Here is a 20,961-nt window from a genome sequence, read left to right on the forward strand (position 1 = left end):
CTCCTCCTCCTCCTCCCTGCATACCGCCGGCTGGGAGCTGCACAGGGAGACTGCTGCTCCTCCGGAGACCCCGCACTGCTCCTCCGGAGACCCCGCACTGCTCCTCCGGAGACCCCGCACTGCTCCTCCGGAGACCCCGCACTGCTCCTCCGGAGACCCCGCACTGCTCCTCCGGAGACCCCGCACTGCTCCCGGTACCCGCACAGCCACCACTGCACCAGGCGCAACCGATGGTTACATAAGGAGTGCAAGCTCCCCGGGTCAGCAGCATCACTTGTGCACCGGCAGCAATGTGGCGCGTGAAGCGGACCCCGGACCCCTCCCCCGTAACCCTCTGAGACCCCCTGCCCGTTTCCCTGCCCCATGGCTTTGCTGCCCACCCCCTCGCCGGAGCTGCACCTGCCGGAGCAGGTTATCGTGCTCTTATCCTGCGCCCTGTCCTGCCTGGGCTCCGCGCTGATCATCCTCACCCACGCCCGGTGGCCGGAGCTCCGCAGCCGCCCCCGCCAGCTGCTGCTCTACCTGTCCGTGGCGGACCTGCTCTCCGCCGCCTCCTACTTCTACGGGGTCCTGCGGGACTTCCGGGGCCCGGCCTGGGACTGCGTGGCGCAGGGGGCGCTCTCCACCTTCTCCAACACCAGCTCCTTCTTCTGGACCGTGGCCGTGGCCGTGTACCTGTATGTCACCATCGTGCACTCCCAGCAGGGCCTGGCGGAGCAGATGATCTGCTGGTTCCATGTCATCAGGTGGGTGCCCGGGCTAAGGAGCTCTGTGGGGAACCCATGGGCTCTGCAGTTCCTGGGCTCTGCACTCCCTGCGCTCCCTCCTGGGCTCTGCACTCCCTGCACTCCCTGGGCTCTGCACTCCCTGCGCTCCTGGGCTCTGCACTCCCTGCGCTCCTGGGCTCCCTCCTGGGCTCTGCAGTCGCTGCACTCCCTCCTGGGCTCTGCAGTCGCTGCACTCCCTCCTGGGCTCTGCAGTCGCTGCACTCCCTCCTGGGCTCTGCCGTCGCTGCTCTCCCTCTTGGGCTCTGCCGTCGCTGCTCTCCCTCTTGGGCTCTGCCGTCGCTGCACTCTCTCCTGGGCTCTGCCGTCGCTGCACTCTCTCCTGGGCTCTGCCGTCGCTGCACTCTCTCCTGGGCTCTGCAGTCGCTGCACTCTCTCCTGGGCTCTGCAGTCGCTGCACTCCCTCCTGGGCTCGGCAGTCGCTGCACTCCCTCCTGGGCTCTGCAGTCGCTGCACTCCCTCCTGGGCTCTGCAGTCGCTGCACTCCCTGCTGGGCTCTGCAGTCGCTGCACTCCCTGCTGGGCTCTGCAGTCGCTGCACTCCCTGCTGGGCTCTGCAGTCGCTGCACTCCATCCTGGGCTCTGCAGTCGCTGCACTCCCTCCTGGGCTCTGCAGTCGCTGCACTCCCTCCTGGGCTCTGCACTCCCTCCTGGGCTCTGCAGTCGCTGCACTCCCTGAGCTCCTGGGCTCTGCACTCCCTCCTGGGCTCTGCAGTCGCTGCACTCCCTGGGCTCTGCACTCCCTCTTGGGCTCTGCAGTCGCTGCACTCTCTGGGCTCTGCAGTTCCTGGGCTCTGCAGTCGCGCTGCACTCATTGGGCGCTGCACTCACTGGGCTCTGCAGTCGCACTGGGCGCTTCAGTCGCGCTGCACTCACTGGGCGCTGCACTCACTGGGCGCTGCAGTCGCGCTGCACTCACTGGGCGCTGCACTCACTGGGCTCTGCAGTCGCGCTTCACTCACTGGGCTCTTAAACAAATATACCTGATGCCAAAAACAATAAATAACAGTGATGTTCTTCAATTAAGCCACACAGTCTCATGACATGTTATGAGACTGTCCGTGTGGCTTTATTGAAGACTACTGGACTATCTAACTTGACATTATATATGGTCAGAATATCACAGTTAGTTATTATTGTTGGCGCTGGGTGTATTTGTTTTATGTGCTGTGTCTGGCTAGTATCAGTCAGTGTTTCCTGGCAGCCTGACCCACATTTTATGGGTCCTATTTTGTGTCACATATCACTGTATATTGGCAAACACTAATTTTAGTTTATAAGCTTTAGCGCTATTGTCACTCATTTTTATTGCACTCTCTGGGCTCTGAACTCCCGGAGCTCTGCATTCGCTGCGCTCCCGGGGCTCTGCGCTCTGCAGTCGCTGCACTCCCGGGGCTCTGCGCTCTGCATAGTGAAACAGTTTCAGGCAAAGACAATCCTGCTTGTGCAGCCAACACAACACAGAGAAACAATTTATTCAAAGTGCAGGTCTCCTCTAAGACAGATACAAAGTAGAGATCTACTCACACGTTCATAATGCAATTCTCCATTTAATGTGACACCCAAGAACAGAGAAGAAACGGTCCCATAAACCTGATGCAAGGTCCGTATGGAACCTGACCCGTTGTCTTTCCACTGTTCTTGGCTGTCACATTAAATGGAGAATTGCATTATGAACTTGTGAGTAGAGATCTACTCTGTATCTCTGTCTTTGGCTAAAGCCCCAGTGTGCGCGCGACAGGGTCAGCGCTACCTGAGGGACCCCAGGCAACTCTTTGGGGGCACGGCCATGATGTCACGCGGCTGGTTCGCCCTCATTGGCTGAACCGCTGCTGTGCCAAAAGACAAAAATCTTGTCTTTTGGTAAAGGCGGGTGGGGTGGCACACACAGCGACACCGCGCAGCTTCAAAACAATAAAATGCAATGAAAGCGCACATACCAATCGCGACGGTAGCGCTGCGACATGCTGCAAAGCTTCTGTCTCGTGAAGAGATTCGAGATTTTGTTTTTCACAAGCGACGGCCGCATCACGTGATTTGCACGGCCAATCACCGTGCATCTTAAACAAATCAAATATATAATAAATGATCCGGCCATGTCTCCATGCAGTAGTGCTACAAATCACAGCGTCGCTGCGATGACGTCACCGAATCGCTCTGCAGCTTCTGGAATAATTGAGGCCTTGGAGGAGACCTGTACTTTTGAAGAAATTGTTTCTCTGTTAAATAGCAACATCACCTTCCTGTCGCCTTGTAAACCTCCAAGGCTTGTACCAATCCTCCTGATTCATGCGCTGGGGAAGACATCTGAATAAAATAGTTGTTCTGAATGTCTTCAAAGGAGCCAGCCTGTTTCTAAGAAAATCCAGGCAATTAAACACTATGGTTCTCTTTTTAATTGACATTAGAACTGATCTAATGTATCACTACATTAGGTAGTGAAACTATTCCATCCATGACATTGCAAACCATGTTCTTCTTAAAGTTTACAAGGTTACAAATGCATGTGCTTTCCCTGCTATATTATAAAGGGAGAGAGAATAGTCACTGGACAGAACAAGGTTTATTAACAGGAAATCCTGACAAATAATATGTTTAAGAATAGAGGAACAGAGATTGTAGTTTAAAGCAGCTGTGTCGTCTCTGTTAGAATTATTATTATTATTGTTGATCCTTTTGTAACTTGAAATCTGTTGAGCCAATGAAAGGTAATAATGACTGAGATATAATGCCGTGAGATGTGTAGCCTTCCCCTCCATTGATCTGCTGCCACACAGTGCCCACTTTAAGGCCGAGCTCATGGTGGGCGCCCGCGCATTCTCCTGCAGCCCCTGCGATGTGCGCACTAGGCTGCAGGCGAACGGGGGCGCGGTGAATGCATCACGGAGTTGGTTCACCCTCATTGGCTGAACCAGCTGACGTGACGCGACTGCAGCTCGAAATCACAGATTTGCTTGTCGGGCCAAAATGTAGCAGTGTCGATGCAGGCACCTGATGAACTGCAATAGTAAATCAGGTGTGATTCCCAGAAGTGCACGCACGTAGCACCGACGCCACCATGTGATCGGCCTTATAAAGTAGTGCGTTCCCTCCATGTAAGCTGTTCTGGTTGAGGAGTCATAAATCCCTTTTAAGGTATTCAGGACACCCCAACAAATGACACGGGCCACAGTATATAGTACATATACTGTATATAACACATATTGTTATATATAATTGTGCTGTGGTACATGTCATTTGTTAGGGAGTCCTGAATGCATTTTAAATGGGATATATAAGATAAGTATCATCTGTCGTCTACATTGTATCATAGGTTCAACTAGATGGACATATGTCTTTTTTTTCAACCTAATCTACCATGTAGCTGTGACTCACTCGCCCACACTCACTGCTAGGGAGTTCATCTATAATAACCTTTCCTCTATACAGTATATTGCATAAATAAGTGTCACGTGTAACCTTTCTTCCCCTTTCTATCAAATATGATTCTACTGACACTCGTACATACTGTACCCCAGTCACCCCCTTCTGGTATCACTAAGCAATCCTTGCACAATATTATGCTATCTGTTTAATAGTGTCTTTGGTCCTCTCGATGCTCTTTATCTGAATTGCAGACACTGTAAACGTTAAGGATCTATGTGGCTGACAGATTCCAAAAGTATCAGGGGTGTATTTGAAAGTTCTCCAACAATTAACCACGGTAATGTTTTATCTGAACCATAGCTGTGCCAACATGGGATTAAGCGCATTGTTAAACTTTTGTTAAGCACAACATAACTGTGTAGTAGCCATCTTAAATGTGACCAAACTAAATACAGGTGATTGAATTTCATAATAGTTGCATAGTACAGTGGATGAGTTTGAAAAAAAAATAAATGTCCATCTAATTCAACCTATGCTAAATTTAGACACCAGATACTTATCTTATATGTGTGCTTTAATCAATTTACTTTTTAAGATTGACCAATTGAAGTTAAAGGTGAATGTATAATACGAAATTCTGAATCAGGACTTTACAATACTTTGCAAAGAAGGTTTTATTTTTTAGTCTGTTCTCTTAATGTACACAGTGTTTCTCTGGATATGTTGACTGCTGCAAAAGGTTTTAGAGAAGTATGTTGAACAGTTACTGTATGCTTAAGAAAGCAGGTCTGCAACTGATTTTCTTCTGTGGTTTGTGAGTCATGAGAAAGCTGTGAAGTTGGAGGGGGTGCTGGTGGTATAAGGAGGAAGTGCTATGATTTGGAAGAGAGAAGGGTCTGTGATGTTTCCCTTGTACAGTAAGTCTAACAGTCAATTCCTACTGCTTATGATCTAACCAAGTTTGCAAGGACTGACACACAGAATCAAAGTGTTATCTAGTGTTAAAGCCAATATCTTTGCCACAACACCACTCATGCTAACGTCCAAAGAGAAAAATGAGAGCGTAAAAGCTCCTGTACCCCAAGTTGACAGAGGTATTAAGTGTACCTCCTTTTTATGTGCCCAATATTGTGGGATCTGTATGAAGCGTCTTAATGCTACACATCAGTGAGGCTAATCATACCTGCAGAGACCTCGCTTAACGTGTGTGTGTGTGTGTGTGTGTGTGTGTGTGTGTGTGTGTGTGTGTGTGTGTGCGCTACCTGGGAGATGAGGGGGATACTGGGTGTGTGCCAGCAGGAATCCCCCAAATGGTGCACTCCTCCAAATAATTATAAAGTTAGCATTTCATTTGTCAATGTAGCAAAGCAAACTATAAAATAAATACAAAAGAATCTAATACAAACATTAAAGTACATACCCTAGTTCTCCTATAGTACAGTCATTAATTACCCTACCGCCCCCCTAGAGAAGGCACTGTCTGACCTCCCACACAGATTAACATTAAGCTTCTTACTGTACCACATTATCCTCTTGTATTTGTGGTCCCTCGACATGTGCCATCATTCCAGCTAAAACACAGCGGTTGAGAATAAATCGATACCTATGTTTTTCTCGTGTGTTGGCTACTTGCCTTGCATTAATAGGCCGGACCAGTCATTATTATTATTTTTTTTAATCTGAATGCTCCCTTCGCTTTACCAGGTTGCTTATCACTTCCAGCGCAACAGACCTCTTCTGCCCCGTACACGTTTTTAGCACTATGCTGTGTATTTTAATGCGTGTGTATTAGATTATTTAGATTAATTTTCTAGTATGCCTATTTTGCTATATTGACCAATGAAATGCTACGTTTTTATATTCTACTCCCTTTTTCATCAGGTTAATTAATTAGTGGAATGCACCATTTTTGGGTATATATTCTATGTACCCTGCTGGGTACACTTTCAGCGCATCAGTGAGACTATTAAAAAAAGGAGGGGGGGGGGGGAGAAGGAGCTTCTCAAGCAGTTATCGTGGGGCGTACGGAACCAAGGAGTGCGGCCAAGATTCAAATGCATTCATATGAAAAAAAAATTGGGATCCCCTTATGCAGAGTTCAAAAATATTCCATGACGCTTTCCTTACGAATCTTGTGTTTTTATACAGGAACAATCAAGAGTACACACAAGGAAAAGTCCAAGAATTTACCCAGAACCGGCTGGATAATGGTGCAGCCGCACGGGGCACCGCGGTTACAGAGGCCCCGTACTCTTCCCACAACAGTTAAACTAATTGCCGGGGGTGGTAGCGGTGCCGGGGGTGATAGCGTGGCCTCTGTAAGTGCCTCTTACATTTAATGCGGCTTCTCTCCGGCATCTCCTCATCTCTGCAGCGTCTCGTTGCCGTGACATAGGGGCATCACTTTGCCTAGATGAGGAGCAGGAGGAGGTGCCGGAGCTGGTAAGAGCCCCCCATGCTCTCGCACCCGGCACCGGGCTGCACTAAGTTTGAAGCCGGCTCTGGGTGGACCTGAAGCATTTTAGGGTACTCTCTCTGATTTTGTTCACGAATTAAACACAAGATTGGTAAGTAAAGCGTTATGGAATAGGTTATACGTCGGTGAGACGGACTGAAAGTCAGCGAGGGCCTCCTGGTTAATGGGAAAGGAACGCACAAAGTGGTTACGCCTTTGATTTTACATTTTCCCTTCTTTGTGCTGGTCGGGCGGTGCTGTGCATTTTGGTGACACTGCCGCCTTTGCGTGTGGGCTTTGTGAAGTGAAACTTCTGTGCTGGCACCTACCTAAATTCACATAGGACTAAAACTCCTTCATATAGACGAAAATGCGTCACAATCAGGCGCGTGCCCCCGCTGGCTCAAAATTTACACAGCATTTAGTCGTTCATGCAGACGAAATGCGATCAGGCGAGCAAACAGTACTTTTTATAAGCAAACCTGCCACAGTACCTCTACTTTTTTTTTTATCCAGCACCAACCAACCATTCCAACTACAAAATCAGGTTCGGCCATTGGTGCAGTCTTTCAACGGCATTTAGATACATTACAATCCAAAATATATGTATCTTACTTTAGTTATCATTCATCAGTGTCAGTGATTATCATTTATCAGTTATCAGTGTCAATTGTATCATGTATTCCAACTGATACTATGGAAATTTCTGCAGAAAAATAAATTATACTCAAGTGTCTTTCATTCAATTAAAAACATCAAAAACAAAATACAATTTCAGCGTCAAAACACAAAGTAGTTTTACTTGGGCCTCGGACCTGATGACAGCGTGCGCGGCGGTGAACAAGAGACGGGCCCCATTCAGTCCGTGCGCGCGCATGCACAAAGCGCAATGACGCATCGCCCCCCAAGCGATGGGCACAGCGGCGGTTCAGCCAACGAGGGCACAACAGCCGCGTGACGTCATGGCCGCGCCACCGCCACGCCTCCCCATTGCGAGGGATCTGAAGTCCTCAGATAGCTCGGGGTGAAGGCCACGAGCGCTGCCGGGCGCGCTCTGTTGCTCGCGCACACGCTCACTGGGGCCCGTAGCCTTAGAAAGAGCGTGCTCGGTACACACCCCATCTTCTTCTTTTATCGGTTTGTGGCAGATTATAGGTAAATAGTGGGTTGAGTTGTGTGTAAACTCTCTTGCAGGTTCTCTGCCATTGTAGCTCTAAGTAAGATGGTCACCTGGCCGTTGAAGGGCCCAGATTGGCCTGAAATGTTGTCGAGGCTCAAACTATTATCTGTTCTGCTGGATTTTTAAGACCTTCTTTTCTATCTCTACACTGCATCCCTGGTTGGTTTTTTAGGTGTTGCTACATTGTGGGCACACTAATTAGATGCCGGCACCCTGTATCTCTTGAATTCTTATACTAGGGTTTATCAAATCTGTTTTTCTGCCTTCTTCCGGCTGCTGGTGTCTATAAAGTTTGGCGATTGCCATCTCACATCTGTAGTGTGGACAATAAAACATAATAGGTCATGTCTTTGACAGAGAAATGTATCAATTGCTTCACGTATTATTACTTGGAACCTTCTATAAAAAAAAATCAGTATTTGAAGGCGATTCCCTCCTAGGACCAAAGTTGACTGATGTGATTTGATGTCTTTTGTGCCAAAATGAAGGCATTTTTAAATAATTGGTTTGTAATCATTGTGAGCTGAGATTTGGGAGGGGTTTGACTTCCTTTTGTTACCTACTCCCTTTTGTGGGAATTCACTGTTTGTTCAACAAGAGTTTGCACATGCAACCCTCCCTCTCTTCCACTCAATTGCCCTTTTTGGACTCTGATGAGGAGTTGTAGGAGGGGAAAAACTTGATTTAACAAACGCTCCTTTGGCAAGATCATTTGTTTAAGGAAGTAGAACAAAAAGCAGTCGTGACAAAATGCTGTTTTATTTGTTCATGTAACAGGATTTGCAACTTTAAATGTGTGTTTGCAGTGATGTTATCACAGATTTGTACTGCTCAAAGCACAGGATGTGATTCTAGTTTATAAGTGGCCACTTGGTTGCTAGGCACATGGTTAAAGGGTTTGTAAAAAGATGTCCCGCTTGGTTTGTTTAAACACTTGGGCACATGTACATAGAGCTAATCTCTTGTGAGAGGAGACAAGTGCACAATGCTGACCTGACCCACTCACAGCAGCTGTAGTGATATTTGATTTAAGACACAGCCTTGCCAACCTGAGGCAAAGCCACATAAAAAAGTTACATGTTCTTTACTTTTATTGACAAAGGGAAGAAGAGTAGTGGTGAGTTTTATAAGAAACTATGCCAGCACCCTTAACAAAGAATTAATTTATAGCTAAATTACGAGACACAACTCCGTGTTTAATAAAGAAATGTAGAGAAGGCACATGTCCACTCCCTGCTCAACAAACCCCATTCAGAATAATTACATAACTAGAGGAAGTTTATTAATGCAGGAGGAAAAATAAGAGCAGAAAATTTTATATAGATTCTCCCTTATTCTCTCTTTCTCCTCTCTTCCCCCCCCCCCCCCCCCCCCACAGTTCTGGGTAAAAAGGAATTACTTTTGTGGTAATTTATGAGAAACAACAACATGGATGCCGTGGTCACCAATAGAAAGCTGCAACGTTTCTATTGGCTGCTGGAGCAACCCTGACTCCACAGCCATTTTGTATCTATTGGCAAGTCCTATACTCTGCTCCACAGGGGGTACACAAATTCGGGTATAACCCCACCCACCCCCAATGAAGAGCAGAAAAGGGGGTTTTGTCCATTGGTACCCGATCGTCACTATGGCGCTTCAATTAATAACACCCTAAAACTCTCAAACTACTTTTTCTCAAGGAAGATATTAAACACAATGCTGTGAAAACCGTCATTACCCAGAATTCCTGGCTGCAGTGGAAGCACTGTATGCTGGGAGATAATGGGACGATGCAGGGTTGCAGAGCTGCCTGAGATGTGTGAATGTGCTTACAAGTGGTATTTTTATTTTTTTTGCTGGAAGGTTTTTGTGACTTAAAAAAAAAATGTTTTACTAACTATAACTTTTTTTTTTTAGTGTCTGGTTATACCCACGTACCAGCTTCACGTTGCATAACCAGCAACCAACCCTACGCCGAGACCCACAATGTCGAAACGGCTGTCTGTGAGTCGGTTTACTGGCTATGCACTTCTTTAACCCAGGCGGTGCTGAAAAGCTGTGTAAGGCTAAGGCCCCGTTGCACACGTCCGCACGGCTGTCTTGCTTGCCGGCGGCGCGTGCAACTCACTGCACTGCGGTCTGCAGGAAACTTTTTTCGGAGCGGGGGGGGGGGGGGGCGTGACCAAACGGGTCGGGTGGGCGGGGCCATGACGAGGGGGGGGGGGCGGCCATGACGTATGTCCGTGTGCTGGTGTGGAATATAACATTGACATATCTCCAGTTTAATCGGGTGCTGTAAAGTCCCGTTCCGTCCACCGCCACCCCGTCCCCCAGGCCCTGCATGTAAATGTGTGAGGACAGGCAGTAGTAAATACATGTGTCCCGCTCCCCAAAGCCTCCTCTCCTCCTCATTGCCAGGGGTTCTCCCCCTCCCCCCCCCCCCCCGTGCATCTGCTTACACTGCAGACTATGAGGAGAGAGTCTGTGGGAGGGAGGAGGGGGGCTTCCTTGGTGCTGCTGCTGCTTTCCCGCTCCCCGAAGCCTCCCCTCCTCATTGGCTCACAGCCACACCACGTGACGCGTCGCTGCTTGGGATTACAGTTCTCTTGTATCCCCTGGCATCTGACGCGTCACAGCATGTAATGAGCTGTGCAGCGAGGGGGGACCGGGACCGGCTCGGGAGGATTCCCCTGCTGGTGGGGAACGCTCGTGCGGCCGCCCGCGCCGCCGGGCGCAGCGGGTCCCAGCCCAAATGCGGCAGGCAGACGCTTATAGCGGTCCGTGTTAAAATGGATTTAGGAGTAAAGAGTGACACACTGCTCATTTGCATATCATTACCCAGAATCCCTGGCTGCAGTGAAAGCACTGTAAGTTAAGAGATAATGGAGAAAGAGACAAGTCTGCAACCCTGTGAGACATGCACATGTGCTTGCAAGGGGTATTTTTATTTACTGTGAACATCCAAAGCATTTTGGTTGCCATGGAAACTATAAAAGTAAGCAAAAAAAATCTGAACAAATATAGTTGCATACTAGATGAGGTTGAAAAAACACATATGTCCATCAAGTTCAGCCTGCTAAATTTAGTCTGTGTACATTTTAACCCTTTCAGTGCACCAGGCGTTGGTCACTCACGCTCAAAGGGCTCGTTCCCATGAAACGCAGGATGTGATCTAACCGGGGGGGGGGGGGGGGGGGTGCAGGCCGTTACAGAGAAACTGGCAAACAGCCAAAAATTGCCGCACCACAAACTAGAGTACAAGAGGGTGAAGTAAAAAAACATTTAATTGCAAGTAGAGAATCCCACTGACATGTTTTACTCACAAGAGCTTTATCAAAATGTTTGTGGTGCGGCGATTTGTGACTGTTTGCCAGTTTTTCTCTTGTCTACTACTTCCACGCAACACACACCTGGACCGATGATTCAACAAATCGCCTCATTGTGAGTACAATCTCATTTATGCTGGAGAGTCTTGTATAATTGGAGGTTCTTCTATGTACTAGGACATGCGTGACTTTTTCTGGTCTCTATGTAGAGTAAGAGTCTAGTCTAGTACTATCCTCCACAAGATGTACCAATCTTACATTCTGCTTACTTGCTAAAGGGTCAGGTCTTTTATATCCACATATTTACTTTTGAAGGATTTCCCAGACTACACATATGATGATCTTCATTATTTCTGTGTTTCCCATCCCTTTTGAGCCCCAGTTTATCCCTTTTTTGGGATAATTTTTCTTCCGTTTTCAATATGGCCTCGTGGATTTCAGATCCCGCCAGTAAAGGAGCAAAAATGCCTTTGCAATAAACCTACGTTGGGATTTAATTGTACGATATTAGAAGCAGCTCTGCAGTTTGATGCTGTAAATAAGTTGTTATCCTGATGTAAGAGATGTGAAATCGTCAACCATGGACCACTGACTTTGAAAATGCAAAGATCCATGATCTGTACGTAATATTTTCAATGCTGGTTGTATTGAGCGGAATCTCTGTTGCAGAATATACCTGTTCAGGCTTAATTATGAAAAGAAAAGTGTACTGCGCACCAAATTGGGATCTTAGAAAATTTGCAATAACTGAATCAAATAATTATGACATTAAATAGTGTCAACTCATTAAATTATGTTCAATAAAATTCATAGTGAAAGTGAATGTTAATAAATAAATAATGACCTGGGTGTCTAAAATAGCATCAGTGAAGTGGTAGGGTACACATGTAACCTTAAATACAGGGAGTCTGCGGCTAGTCTGATAATGGCTCCGCATCTAGGTTCTGGTATAGGAGAAAAAAGACAGCGCACAACTCTGCGTATTAAACCAATTTAAAGTGTTAAATTGCGAACAGGTACGTTTTGCATGAACAAGATGTTACTATCATTCAGGCATTACATGTCAGGTACATGTTGCTCCTTTTGTACAATGCGTCTCAGGAAATCAGCAACTCCAAGCGTCCACTGTGGTTCTGTCCTGAATCGCCGAAGAGGGATCCTCGCGAGACGTCTGTGTGGATCCTGGGTCCAATGTAGGTAGCCTCTGGTCCGTTGGTAAGTGGCATGCAAAATGGAACTCGCACAATGTTGCAGGGAACTCCTAACACTGGTGGCGATGAACGCCAGAGATACGCCACAGATATACTGTGCGGCAGTCTGTGATGTCACAAGACTGCGTCTCCATGAGCGGCGTTCCGGTCTAAGGTTGTTTCGTAGTAACCCACTTCATCAGATGAAGTAGGTTACTACGAAACATGTAGGAAGCGTTGTATCTTGTGCGGGCAATACTTACCGGCTCGCAATTTAGCACTTTAAATTTGTTTAATACACTGAGTCGTGCGCTGCCTTTTGTTTGTTTTTTCCTACTATATCAGGCTTAATTGGTCTGTTTTGGAACTTGAATGCAGAGGGATTTCATTTGAGCAAGATCCTTTTCCAGTTAAAAAGGGTTTTGAGTTATAGCTGTCAAGAGCGTTTCCAGGATCTGATCCACTATTGGTTGAATAAAAGAGATCCCTCAGGCAGCCTTCCCACTGAAATATTGGAAGCGGGTATCCGCTCCCATTTCTGGCACTAGCGTTCAGCCAGTGTGGATAAATGTGTAAGCTGTGTCTGCGAAACCGATCGCCTCACTATTCAAGGCATTTTCCAATCTATCAAATCAGCCGGTTCCCCCAAGGAAGATGTACTAGACCTTGGACTCATTGGAACTGGTGTGATCGTCCAAGGAAAGCGCACGGTTCCGGCTCTCCCAGCATGTGTTGCGCGGGGATCAGGACTGTGCCGTAGGCTACAAGTTTACATTTAATGCTGGACCTCCAGGGAAAATCTGTCCCAAGTAATACAGATCTTTTCCTCTAACTTGTACCGTGACACACCAAATGTAGCCTTCGTGTGGCCATGAGAGGGGGATGCCAATAGGCTGGATCAGGGAGTTGCAAGATCCCCCCCCCCCCCACCCCCCCAATAATCCAGTTATTTCCCTTTCAGCGACTTTGTTTCTTTTTTTTTATGATCTGCTGGTTACTTTTAGATTTGTGAGGATAAAAGAGAATGGCTTATAAAATACAACGGACAGAACCTGCTCTGTCCCTGTGTTAATAATAGTAACTGGTGCTCAGGTTCAGTTCCGTCACCATCGGGTACAATCCACATACATAGAAACATTTAGATCCGACCAACACACCTAGAAATATTAGTCAAGACTTGCTACCTCTTCAGTCGAAAAAAAGAATTTATTATAAAACAAGTGAAGATTTTGGAGATCCGTATGGTGACTATGTACTGTACCACTTGTTTTAAAACTTGTTATTACACTTTTTGTGAAGTTATTTGCTTTGATTTATATTGATTTTTTAGAAATTAATTTTTTTTTTTTTTTGGTGTGTGTAATCAATTTCCTTTCCCCCCAACTAATAAGGTAGCCAGTTTTAATTTTTATAATTTTGAGTGCTGGTCTAATCTAAATTGTTCTATTAAAGAACATGTCTGCCATTTTCTCTCCGGCTTTAATGTTCCTGCTTAATACTTTCATGTATTATTAAAGGAGTTTAGGAGGAGACAAGTTGGCTGAGTTATTTTTAGACTAAGTTGTTGTCCTGTGACTGATTTGAATGTTTTTTTTTACCCCTTTACTGCTTGAACAGTTAAGGAAAGAAACCCATGTTTACTCTGCAGACACATTGAGTTCAAGCAGTGAAGGTGTTAAACGTCTCTCCAGCAAGGCGGAAACATAGGTACAGATACATAGCTGGGAATCGGCACCAGCTGTTCCATATGTCAGAGAGCAGAGCGGACACAGCGGGTCCCTGAGATCAGGTGCCCGTGAGCAGACACCAAAGCAAATAGAGTATGTCGGACTAATCACGAGTGGCACGCGGAGACGCAATGCCTGATGATGAACAGAATATTTATAGCCGACTGGAAAGGGGACATACCAATGTGAAGCTGCACTACATCTTTTAGGGACAAATAACTTTTTTTTTGTTGCTTATTTTGATGTTTGTATTTTACTTTGCAGTACTAGTATACCAATCAGATTTATCATAGATCCTTTTCCACCCGGCGACATTTTTTTTAAAACTTTTTTTAACAGGTCAAAAAGAAAATGCTGTGTCTGCATATTCCAAATGTATTATCAGTGGAAAATAGGGAATTTATAATGAGAAGCAAATTAAAAATAAAATATACATATTCCCATTTTTTGTTTGTGCTGATTGTCATTACGGTTTTATTCTGAATGTTTATATTACGTAGCGATAAAATGAGTACGCTGACCTGGGAATGCCAGAAGTGTGCCTTGTAACCCACACATTTGTAGCGACTAATCGCGTAGTTGCAGAGATGTCGAGAGCCAAATATCTCCACTCCTTGTCCGGGCGCCAACCACATCTGCAAAATCTGTGCTCAAGAGGAACGGATTAGTGCCCTTAGAAATTATTTCCCATATCTTTGTAATATTTGGTCTCTACGGTTTCTGTTCAATGATTTTGAAGAATCCAATACTTTTCTGGCCAGCGTCTGCTTTCAGTAGCCATTTAAACTCTGGGCAGACCTCTTCATGGCTGGTTGATACATTAACTACTGTAGTGACTCTACTGTACTTATTGTAGTAGGTTATTGTACCCTGATTGAATAACACTGTCTCCTCATCTCCACAGCTGGGGAGTCCCACTGGTGATCACAGTGTCTGCCGTAAGCCTGCAAAAGATTGGCTACGACGCATCCTTCGTTTCAGTGGGGTGGTGTTGGATCAGCATAGAGGCAGAGGACAAGCTCATGTGGATGTTGCTGACTGGGAAGGTGTGGGAGATCCTTGCATATTTCACTCTGCCAGTGCTGTACATCCTCATCAGGAAACACATCGGAAGAGCGGTATAAATGGAACCACCTACTATTCTTTTCTTCTCCTTTCTCAAATAGGTCATTGTTCAAATGTGCACGTACACTCCCTCCGCCCCCAGGTGTCTGAGTTGAACTCGTATGATCGTGTCTTGCCCCCTGAGCATATCCTGCTTTTTAGGTTTTGTAGTGTTGACATACATTATTTTTGTTACTTTTCTAGCTGGAAAGGACAAAGGTGAAGGGGGAAAAAAAAGTACTATCTTGCAGAACTGCTGGTTTTACCATTGATATGGGTGTCCCTGAACTTTGTAAAGGATGCTTTGCACGGTACTAAAGTGCACCACAATTTTTCTGCACCAATGTATTTCAGTTTTGCAAGGTGGTATAGGGGGGATGGGTAAAATATATATGAACAAGTAATAAAGCAATGAAGAATATCATTGGTTCACATGCATAACGTTTGAGAAATGCTGAGATTTCTGTTGGAATAGAATATAAAAAGTCGGCTTACAAAATGCTTTTTTTTGTGTTTGAGGGGATGGAGGGGTCTTTTCTGTCAAGGCGAAGGTACATATAATAAGGTCCAAACACATATTGTATTCCTTATATTTGAAGGAAACTGCAACATTAGTGTATGCACTGCAAGATCTTACTAGATCCATCCTTGGATCTATAATTTTATGTTAATCCAAAGAAACTGTATTGCAGAAGGAAAGCTAGTACTAATTTATGTATTCTGATAAGTGTGTGTGTGTGTGTGTGTGTGTGTGTGTGTGTGTGTGTGTGTGTTAATAAACATCCGTTCCCATTTCATTTCCATGTGGTAAGAGTTTCTGGGCTTGGTCAGCTTACAAATGATTACTCTCTTCAGCACTCGGTGTACAGAAGATTAGTGTTTGTATTATTATGTTAAGTCAGTCATGTGATGTGTTTTATTCCCAGCATGCCGCTCTGTCGGAGTATCGCCCGATCCTGGCTGCAGCTCCCATATACCAGCCTAGAACCATCGCCGATAAGAAACTGGTCTTCATCCCGCTCATCTTCATCTTCCTTCGCATCTGGAGCACCATACGATTCATCCTGACGCTCTGTAATTCCTCAGCCGTGCATAACCCAATTCTTCTCATCCTGCATGTAAGTGCAAGAGACCTCTGTTCCAGTGGGTGTTTGATGAATGGTGGACACTGGGTCCATCGAGTTTAGTCTGTGGCTTCTTCTGTTTTTGTTGACTCATTGGAAGGCAAATCAACCTTTGCATAGCGAGTGAATACAAAGCAAAAACGCTCCCCCTGGCCCCCTATACGGCAATCCGTAGAACCCTGCATCGGGCGCTACTAACCTGTATTTTTGTTAGTAAAACTTCTTCTGGTGGTAGAAAGAATCCCTTTTTTTAAAGGTGTGGGTACAGTGTTGATTTAATGTCTGGGGACGCCCTGCTTCCCAAGATACTTACCTCCTGAAGGTGTCCCTGGCTAGGTAAACAATGTGGATGTTTACATGTATGACATCCCTGTTCTTTTTGAGTGTAGGTTAAATTGTCCTATTATATAAAGCAGGTTTTGTAGTAACAGTGTAGACTTTCCTATCAATCCACAGATCACTAGAATGATTTAACCTCTTCCTGTCACTGCAGGGCATCGGAAACACCTTCCAGGGCGGTGCCAATTGCATCATGTTTGTCCTGTGCACACGCGTCATCCGGTCTCGGCTCTTGACTTCGTTGAGCTGTGGCAGCTGCAGATCCCCCTGCTCCAGTGACTGCAGGGAAAGTGACGAGCCTCACAGACAGGAGCCCGGTTACGGTTCGACAGCGGAAACGCAGGAGGAACAGAAGGTGTCGGCCCATCTCTCCAGCACATGAACCTGCAGCTGGCGCCCTCATTCCTGTACTGTCACAAGCTCTACGGGTGTTCTGTGTCTTCCACTTTGACGATAATTTGCACAAAACTGTTACAAGACTTGTAAAGATATTTTAGAAGGAGCTGGTTACGCTCTTTCTCTGTGAGAGGTGTCTAAAAGCCACATGAAATGATGCCTTCTCTGCATTCTCCTTAGATGCCACAAGAGAGCAAGGCTGTAGCCCTGGCTTGTACTGGGCATTCTCTGCATGACCTGTAATGGAACAGTGGGCTTATAATGCTGAGTTCTGGATATCGCAGCAATGATCTGCAGAAACCTCCAGTTATACGCAACACATTGCAGGCTCTCCAAGCACTGAAAGGGTGGGAAAGTGGCAAATAGCATTGCACTTTGCACATTTTGGATGATACTTTGTTTTTGTTTTTTTTTGTTTTTTACATACGCCACAAGTGTCCTTTCTTACCTGGAATCCTATTGCCGGATCACATAGACCTCACGGAGTAATTGTTACAAAATGCAATACATGTTGGTCCTCTTTCTGTTGAAGGCACAACTCCTCTGGTGCACTTTGATGGACATACTGTGCCCATTATACATCGGTTTACAGAAAGTATTCACGTTCTTGCCGCTCAGCCTCCTGAAGTTTGTCTCATGCCTTGTTGGTGATTGTACGAGCTTTCTAATTTATCTCTATAACTATTTTTTTTTTGGGGGGGGGGGGGGGGAGTTGCATACGAAATCAGTAACATACATTACCATAATGTAAAATTCTATAAACCCCGTGGGGGGCTGCAGGATCCACCGCACCTCTTTTGCAGTGTCCATGTCACTCTACCACCACTGTATAATGGGAATCCTGCAGTTCCCAGTTCAAACAGCTGGATCTGAGTGTGCAACTGACATTCGAATGGATAACGGACATTGTTGGTCTACTGTTAATTTAAAGCCGACATGGATACATTTCCTCAATTCCCTCTGCCCCAGTAACACAGCAGTCTTACTTATGCAAACAAATATATTTATATATTGCTCTGCCTTTTTTCTTTTTATACAAACACATTTCTCTCCATTCGTTCCCAATTGCAGACAAACAAAATAATGTTTTAGGGAAAGTAGCTGCCATTGTGGATTTTCTCACGATAGTGTTAAAAAGCAATATCTATGAATAAGGAAGAAATCACACACTCAAAACAGGCCACAGACCCTTGATTCAATATATAAGAGACTGATAGAAGCACAATGTTTCGGGGTTTAAAAAGTTAACTCTTCAGGTGGATCTGAAGTAGGGTTAACTTTGTTACCTTGAAACACTTTGCTGCTATAAGTCTGTTTACATATTGAATAAATGCTCTGAAGACCCTTTGGAATTTTGAGTGTTACTATATAATTATATATATATATATATATATATATATATATATATATATATATATATATATGTTCGACAAACCTATACATTTGCTCGCCCCGGGCGAGTGGATTTAACCCCCGGGCGAGTAAATATTGGCCCAAGCAGCACACGTTTGGTACTAGGTGGCGAGTAGATTTTTTTGTGATTTGTCAACCACTGTTATATATATATATATTTTGCTTGCAACTGTGACGGTTTGGAGGGGATCCCACCACGAAGACCCCATGCACCATTCAACATCTAATTTATCTTTACCCCACAATAGGACTGCAGGGCAAATACGTTGTTTTTGCTTTTTAACACAGCCCTGATGGTACTAGCACAGGAATTGAAGCAATCTCTACAGCAAGGAATGTATATGTTATACGCTCTGGTATTTTGACCAGTTCCAATTCATATTTAGGGTTTCAGTCTCCCTGAATTTGAGAAGCTATGAAGTGTAAAATTGTTTAGCAATGTTTAAAATGACACAGAAGGGCCATATAGCTGGGTACGCTATTAATTACGTCAATGCCCAGCGAGGAGACCAATTCACGTGTCCAACTTCACACACTTTAATTAGCGAATGCCCTATAAATTACATAACAATGTAACATGCAAATAATTAATTATTTGGTGGAGGATCAGAAAATATGTTCCTTTTATGAAAATGAAGGTAAAAAGAAATGAAGCAAAATCTCCTCCCAAGTGTTTAATGCAGGGAGAGAATTGGATAACGTGTCCCACGATTGTGTGAACGTTCACTGTCTTTTTGTTTATACTATATCTGCTGATCAGATTGACTCCCATAAAAGTTATTAAAGCAAAGTGATTTATATATAAGCTCACGTATGGTTTTTTTAAATCGATAATGAGCTGGGAAGAGTCAGCCATGGGCATTTCACTGCACCTAATGACATGCCCAGCGAGGAGACCAGTTCACGTGTCCAGCTTCCTTCACACACTTTAATTAGCGAATGCCCTATAAATTACATAACCTTACATTTGCTGTCCGAGGCATTGCAACCCACTTTATAATGAGGTAGTATTTCACAAGGCATCTCGGCAGTCCTGGGCCAGAGTGGTTTAAGAAGGAGTGGGGTAGCTGGGAATGGCTACAACACGGCAGTAACTCCTAAGAGGCACCCAGATAACCTCCCGGCCTACTAATTAGAGAACATTGAAGCGTGTGCACTCACACAGGTACACACATCCATCAACCGTGAGAGCGCACACAGGAAGGCACAACCGTATCGTATCTGCTGCTACAAATTCCAAAAACGTGGCACTTTTGTTTACACACCCAGAGTTTGTATTTACTCCGCGAGGACCACTACTCTTTTTTTGTCTTTAGAGACCCAGACTATATTACCTTACTATGTATAAACTGACAATATCACTCCCCCCCCCCCCCCCCCCCCCAATTTAGCATAGGATTGAAGCAGGGGGGGGTGTTCCGGAGCTGAAACCTATTAATTTCAGTTCCGGGGACCCCCTGCTTCCCGAGATACTTCTCTCCGTAGGCGGTGCCGGTATCTCTGCTTTTTAAAGCTCCCGCGTCACGTGGGCAAATGGGAAGCCGCGCCGGATGACATCGCAGTTTGCTATTGGTCCACAGGATGCGGTAGCTTTGAAAAGTGGCCATAACTTGAGCCCCAGCTAGTGATCTAGAGTGGCTACTGGCACCCCCTATCGAGGTTAGTATCTCCAGAAGTAGGGGGTCCCCGGAGCTGAAATTAATGGGGTTCAACTCCTAAGGACCCCCCTTTGCTTCAATCCTATGCTAACAAAAAAATACAAATGCACAAAATGAGTGCAGGGAAAACCAAAAATATGAAAGTGGTAACTTTAAATCACACCAGAATAGTGAAGGGTAAGGAGGCACTTGAGAAGAAATTATTGGGGTTCTAACATTTCAGATAATTTATTAAAGTATCAGAGGAATTAGTAAACGTTAATACAAAATGTGCTAGTTAAAGTGTGAGAACTAGGGCTCCTCAATATCAATAGAATAACACAAAAGTGACAGAGGTCACAGCAGTCCCCTATTGGTTGCACTCGAGGCAAAGTGAGGGATACCAAATTCATTAAAGGATATAGATACAGTGAAATAATGTGTTCCAATGAAGCTAAACCCTAAAAGTGTCGCGTTAAAGACACAACTATTTAGCTAATCCTAACATATGTGCATACTAGAATGTATCTGGTGATGAGTCAATAGTATCACTCAACAAAAAATATTTACAAACATGTCTAGATATAAGAAAGCACAAATAAATTGGTACCAAAAAGATATAAGTATCCTCAGTATGGACCAAGGTCCCAGGTAAGTATAAGGTAAGTACTTGGGGATACAAAATCCACTGAAGGACTGATGTCTAAAATAGTAGTGTATAATCAACTGAAATGACCATATGTCCACAGAGAATGTCTCATAGCCTTAAATATAATAGTGACTCTAGTTTCCTGGCCATATTTCCCAAATTTTGTGAAATTTGTCAGTTTTCTGGTTCAACTGTGCTGTGAGGAGCTCCATCATCTTTATTTCCCTTAGAAACTAGAGACCCCATAGAAATAAATACAGAAAGACCAGACAAATGGGCTCGTCCTACCCCC

General features: G+C 45.1%; 1 protein-coding gene across 1 annotated transcript; it reads left to right on the forward strand.

The window, feature by feature from the left end:
* Window positions 1-3: 3 nt before the first annotated feature.
* Window positions 4-19,188, forward strand: GPR157 (G protein-coupled receptor 157). The gene is made up of 4 exons (XM_075603595.1): window positions 4-746; window positions 14,912-15,125; window positions 16,038-16,229; window positions 16,729-19,188. Exons 1-4 carry the CDS (start codon window positions 364-366, stop codon window positions 16,954-16,956), a joined length of 1,017 nt encoding a protein of 338 aa, XP_075459710.1. The 5' UTR covers window positions 4-363; the 3' UTR covers window positions 16,957-19,188.
* The last annotated feature ends 1,773 nt before the right edge of the window (window positions 19,189-20,961 follow it).

The sequence above is a fragment of the Ascaphus truei genome, chromosome 6 (genome assembly GCF_040206685.1).
Source record: "Ascaphus truei isolate aAscTru1 chromosome 6, aAscTru1.hap1, whole genome shotgun sequence".
NCBI lineage: Eukaryota > Metazoa > Chordata > Amphibia > Anura > Ascaphidae > Ascaphus > Ascaphus truei.

What these genes read in the sequence shown, in the direction of transcription:
- GPR157 (XM_075603595.1), top strand. Translation starts at nt 364, where the DNA reads ATGGCTTTGCTGCCCACCCCCTCGCCGGAGCTGCACCTGCCGGAGCAG. An exon ending in TGCTGGTTCCATGTCATCAG is followed by an intron (nt 747 to 14,911) that starts GTGGGTGCCCGG and finishes TCATCTCCACAG; the next exon opens with CTGGGGAGTCCCACTGGTGA. An exon ending in CAATTCTTCTCATCCTGCAT is followed by an intron (nt 16,230 to 16,728) that starts GTAAGTGCAAGA and finishes CTGTCACTGCAG; the next exon opens with GGCATCGGAAACACCTTCCA.